The 5,859-nt window shown below is 36.7% G+C and overlaps 1 protein-coding gene across 2 annotated transcripts; it reads left to right on the top strand.

Annotated features, from left to right (window-relative positions):
- The first annotated feature begins 624 nt into the window (after positions 1 to 624).
- Positions 625 to 5,522, top strand: LOC137734180 (cholesterol 22-monohydroxylase CYP90B51-like). Of its 2 annotated transcripts, none has more exons than XM_068473497.1 (8): positions 625 to 1,080; positions 1,253 to 1,577; positions 1,815 to 1,967; positions 2,056 to 2,298; positions 2,386 to 2,478; positions 2,571 to 2,649; positions 3,254 to 3,360; positions 4,747 to 5,522. In XM_068473497.1, exons 1-8 carry the CDS (start codon positions 869 to 871, stop codon positions 5,011 to 5,013), a joined length of 1,479 nt encoding a protein of 492 aa, XP_068329598.1. In that variant the 5' UTR covers positions 625 to 868; the 3' UTR covers positions 5,014 to 5,522. The 2 variants fall into 2 exon arrangements, with proteins under 2 accessions (XP_068329598.1, XP_068329593.1); XM_068473492.1 differs by having other exon boundaries at positions 627 to 1,080; positions 4,744 to 5,522.
- The last annotated feature ends 337 nt before the right edge of the window (positions 5,523 to 5,859 follow it).

Here is a 5,859-nt window from a genome sequence, read left to right as displayed (position 1 = left end):
CTAATATCTGTCTCTAAAAGACAAAATTTACCCTTATAATTAATTACTTAACAAAATAAAATCATCTTATAAATAAATAAGAAAATTTAAATTAACCATTAAGAAAAAAATGAAAATTTGATAGAATCCCTCCATTATTTCTGAATGCGTTTTCTTGGCTTCAACTGCACAAACAAATTGTTCATTCTATTTTCAATTACAAGAATTCTTCTAAGAGAATAAATAAGATATTGTTCAATACCTTTGAGTTGTACCAAGAGATTAAACGGAATAGAAGAAGATGAAAAAGAACCGATTTTCTTCACGAAAATGGAGAGCACCTCCATTTCTCCGGTACCTCCTCCGTCCATATTTTGCGACGCCATTAACAACATTGTCATCTTTTTTGTTTAAAAATTTTCTTATTGTTATCACCATCTTTTTCGTTCTATTTATTTAAATTTCGTACTTAATAGAAAGTATTCTTGTCAACTTCACCGTCTCTTTGTCCACAAAACCTTGAAAGAGATGGCAATGTTGACAAGAATACTTGTGTGCAATTATTTATTTATACATGTAGCATATAAATTAATGCAGGGAAAAAAAAACAACTCAAGTTACTGTTATCCGCTGTATTTGCTCAAAAGACAAAAATGAAGAAGCTTATAAAAGGCGACCCATTGGCAGCAGAAGCTTTTCATTTAGTTTTTGGTTTCACAAAACCTACTTTTGTTTCAGAATAAGCTCAGAAGCTGCTTTTCCACAGCTCGAGCTTTCAAAGAAGCAGATATCTTATTTCGTTTTTGTACTGTAACAGCTTCAGCTAAAATTAAAAACTCCCACAGAAAACAGCGAGAAAAACAAAAGTTAGAAGGCGGCAGCAGCCTCCATGTCTGACTCAGAGATTATTCTCTGTCTTCTTCCATCAATTGTAGCTCTCTTCCTCTTCCTCATTCTGCTCAGAAGGAAGCAGAACCAGAAAACCAGACTCAATCTCCCGCCAGGAAACATGGGTTGGCCTTTTCTTGGTGAAACCATTGGCTACTTGAAGCCCTACTCTGCAATCACCATTGGCAAATTCATGGAGGAGCATATCTCAAGGTAAAGAGTCACAAGTACCCAGAAATCCAAAATCCTTGAATTTCAAAACCCATGTTTTATTTTTTTGATTCGGGCGATGTTCGAACTTGGTGCAGAGGGCCGAGTACGCTGCTCTGGCTAACTTGGCTACGTTTTTATGTAAAACTTAAACTTTCGCTTGAAAATTCTGCAGGTATGGGAAAATTTACAAGTCGAATTTGTTTGGGGAGCCAACAATTGTGTCAGCAGATGCAGGGCTCAACAGATTCATATTGCAGAATGAAGGGAGATTGTTTGAATGTAGCTACCCAAGAAGCATAGGAGGGATTCTTGGGAAATGGTCCATGCTGGTTTTGGTCGGTGACATGCACAGAGACATGAGGATGATATCTCTCAACTTCTTGAGCCATGCCAGACTCAGAACCCATCTGATGAGAGAAGTTGAAAAGCACACTCTTCTTGTTTTGGGGAGTTGGAGGGAAAACTCTGTTTTTTCAGCTCAGGATGAAGCTAAGAAGGTAATTAAATCGGAAAGCCATTTTCGCAGTCTGCTTTTGTCTCTCTGCACTCCTCTCTTTGTTTCTCGTCCAATAATTGAATAAACCAAAAGAGAATCACGAGATAGAAATAAGAGGAGTGCAGAAGGAGAAAACAAGAGTGCGAAAATCATTGCATATTAACATTTTGTGAAATGAATGCTTGCGAATTAATAAAAGAAAGAAGCTTAACTGGGCTTTTTGAAAAAGTGATTGCAGTTCACGTTCAACTTGATGGCCAAACATATCATGAGCTTGGATCCTGGAAAACCAGAGACTGAGCAGCTGAAGAAATTATATGTTACTTTCATGAAAGGTGTGGTTTCTGCTCCTCTGAATTTACCAGGAACTGCTTACAGAAGAGCCTTACAGGTAAATTAATCAACATTTTTCAACATGGGAGTTATTCAGAGTTGAACTTTTTACTGTTTTCATAACATTTCTATTGAATTTTTTACAGTCAAGATCAACGATTCTGAAGTTTATAGAGTGCAAAATGAAAGAAAGATTGATGGAGGGAACCGAAAACATTGGGGAAGATGATCTGCTTGGATGGGTTTTGAAGAATTCAAATCTTTCAAAAGAACAAATTCTTGACTTAATATTGAGCTTGCTCTTTGCTGGCCATGAAACTTCATCAGTGTCTATAGCTTTAGCAATTTACTTTTTACCAAGCTGCCCTAATGCAATTCTGCAGTTAAGGGTAAGTCAAAAATATTAATTTTAATCCTTCTACTTTTTGGCTTTGATTATATTTTAAATTTTTTTATGGATTTGATTTGTTCTGCAGGAAGAACACAGTGAAATTGCCAAAGCCAAGAAACTGGCAGGGGAGACAGAGTTGAATTGGGAGGACTACAAGAAAATGGAGTTCACCCAATGGGTAAGTCTTTTAATCATGGGTTCAAGGTTTAACTTTATGCAGTAAAAAAATATTATTTCAAGATTTGAAAGTTTTGATGTCTTTTTGTGAAGGTTATCTGTGAGACACTTCGGCTTGGGAATGTGGTGAGATTTTTACACAGAAAGGCTCTGAAGGATGTTCGGTACAAAGGTGAGTGTCAAGGATAATTTAGTGTTTGTAGCCAAAAAGTCATCTGGAAGATGAGGCCGCTTATGCCACTCTCTTTTTACTACAAATCTCAGTTTAGCATAGACGAATAATACAACAGAAGTACAAAAACAAATATATTGTTCTACACCTACATGTCAAACTATAATTTATAAGGAAAACTAATGAAAAGAGCTTGAAAACTTTGAGTTTTAATGATAAAGATAAAATAAAAGGTAAAGTGAATAGTACTATGATTGACATTTTAGTGTAAAAATGTGGTTTTTCGTTAAAATAAACAGTATCATGGGTTTTTCGTTAAAACTCCCTAATTTATAGGCAAGTAGAAATGACGAATCGCAAGAAAACATTTAGTAGGGCAACCTGGCATAATCAGTTTAATGATCAAGTCTCTTACAAAGGATGGAGTCGTTTCATTGGAACATTTACCTGTATGAGATCAGATGGTACCAAATATGACAGAACTTGATCTTTTGTAAATGTTTATTATTAAGTTAATTAGGTTGTCCTACTGAAATTTTTCTCGACAAAAAAACTTGGAATGAATTCTTATTTTTATTTGGTTTGGTGTTTGAAACTTGGAAAGGATATGACATTCCATGTGGGTGGAAAGTGCTTCCGGTGATTGCAGCCGTGCATTTGGATCCTTTACTTTTTGACCACCCGCAACACTTCAATCCATGGAGATGGCAGGTCAGTCAATACCTTTGGCCTTTGGACAGCATGCCTCATAATTATTATTTTTCGTTATTATTTTCCTTTAAATAATTCTTTGTGTCAAAGCTAAAAATAAAAGTAAAAAGAGTACCTGGCACACCATCCTTTTGGTTGTTCTTGTGGCTCCTACAGAGCAGCAATTGGTTGTTTAGTTATGGATCCACTCTTTAACAAAGAGATCCAAAAAAATTTAACTCCTTTCTAATTCTGATATTTATTATCCAGTATTAGCAATACAGTTATACGTCTCTCTTTTATCAGATACATAAAATATCACATTTGACATACTACGAATAAAAAATGTACTTTTGGGTTATGATTGACCTAGTCGGTACTTTGATTCGTTGTTGACGCCTCTCGAATCCCATTAGATAAGGCATAACAAGATATAGTTGCAAAGGCATATGATGAGCGATCTCGTAGATTTCCCATTCAGATGAAGTGTCTAGATCATCCAATTGAAAGGATTGGAAGCTGCATACTGTGTACGGACATTACATTGTCCCAACTTTCCTTTGCTTTTCTTTGTTGCCCTAGTGTTCGTGTGGGGAGAGACTTTAGGGTTGGGAGATGATTAGAATTTTGGAGCTCCCATGTGGACGCGGGGTATCATCATGGTGCCATGCACGTGCACAAAAGTGCTTTTGCTTTTCTAGTGGGTCAAATGCCAAACTGGTCCTGACCAATTTCTTCTTCTTTATTGACAAAAGGAGAAAAAAGCCCAAAAAGCTGATCCAGAATATCCCAAACAAACAAGGGAATAGAAATACTTACTTACAATGTCCATCCGTCACAAAAGGTTTAAGAGAGTACACCACGGAACTTATGTGAAATTTGCAATGATTATGGTGCAATAGTCACACTCACCATGATAATGCAAGCTAACCTAGAAACTAACATAGTTCTAGATGTATATCATGTACTGCACAAATGAAGCCCTCGAATTTTTCCCGAACAGTAAAGTTGGCTCTTTGAGGCATTTTGTCAAATATGTTGGAGGTAACTCTCAAGAATCTAATGGGAGGAAACCGAGCCTGCAGGGTAAATTGACCCATTTTGCTCCTTAGTGAATCCGTCACTTAGACTATACAAATAGTAACTCATACAAAAGGAGAGTTTTGGATGAGGTTGCCTCATGCAACGACGCACGCGAGAAGTGGGACCGGATGGGCTTAAATGCAAGTAGTCCTACTCAATGCGAGTTTGTTGTTGTTATTGTTATGTCAAACAGCCTCGTTCTAGACTTTCTCCCTGTCCTGTATAGGTCCCAATGAGCTTACAAAAAAAATAAATAAACATTTGGTTTGATTAGATGTCTAACATGGTGATTAATTATTTGTGTTGTTAATGATTATGCAGCAGAATAACAACCACCACCACTGTGGATCTTCGTCATCATCATCATGCTACACGAGCATGACAAGTAACAACTTTATGCCATTTGGGGGAGGACCACGACTTTGCGCTGGTTCAGAATTGGCCAAACTTGAAATGGCCGTGTTTATCCACCACCTTGTCCTCAACTTCCACTGGGAGTTAGCCGATCCTTTCGACAAACCTTTTGCTTTCCCTTTTGTCGATTTCCAAAATGGCCTACCAATCACAGCCCACCGCTACGTACCAAACTAATCTCACATATAATCCCAACAATTTTAAACTCCATGAAATTGGATTGGAATCAAATCAAATCAAACTCCATTGTTTCTACTGCACCAGGGATATGAGAGACTTTCCTACACTTCGGTATGCAACCGTGACATCCCGGACTAATGATACAACGTCTTGTAAGAACGCAGTTGTCATGGTGGCGTAGGAAGTGTAGATAAGTAGATGAGTCTTTCTTTGTACTACTAGACGTACTCAGATGCAAAAAAGGAAGAAAAAGGCCAAATGCACTGCTACAGCTACTCAGATGATATATACGTACCAGCTAGGACCATTCTCACCAAGCTGCATATATGCAAAACCCTAGAGGATAAACAAAATATCTCGTCTTCGTTTTCTGTCTCATTGTAAATTTGATTTTGTCTTGAGTCCTTCATGCATGTTGGGAGAGACTCGAGGGTAAATTATTTATTTATATGTAATAATATTTATTTTTCTTTTTTTTACCGTAAAATATTAATCATTTACATTTCCATCGTTTTTGCTATTTACTGTTTGATGCTCACCTATCGAATTGGTAATTTGAACTGTTCTAATAACTTAACATTTGAACAGCAATAAGTCCGCAGTTCAGTAACCTTTTGTTTTCTATGTATTTCTCACCAGTGTTACCTTGTAAGGTATATTCTGAAAAGTACAATAATAAGACATTAGGATGGCATATTGAATAAACCAAATGGACATAAAAGAAACAGGTTTATCTCTTGAATTCCAAGACATGGTTGGAATTTGATCTCAGAATTGTATTCTACTCTCTACAATCTAAATGGTCTTGCTAGTGAATAGGGTTTAGCATTGGAATAGGGCCTG

The sequence above is a fragment of the Pyrus communis genome, chromosome 1, assembly GCF_963583255.1.
Source record: "Pyrus communis chromosome 1, drPyrComm1.1, whole genome shotgun sequence".
NCBI classification, from domain to species: Eukaryota; Viridiplantae; Streptophyta; class Magnoliopsida; order Rosales; family Rosaceae; genus Pyrus; species Pyrus communis.
The sequence above is the reverse complement of the archived record's forward strand: the minus strand, read 5'-3'. Positions and strand labels throughout refer to the sequence as shown.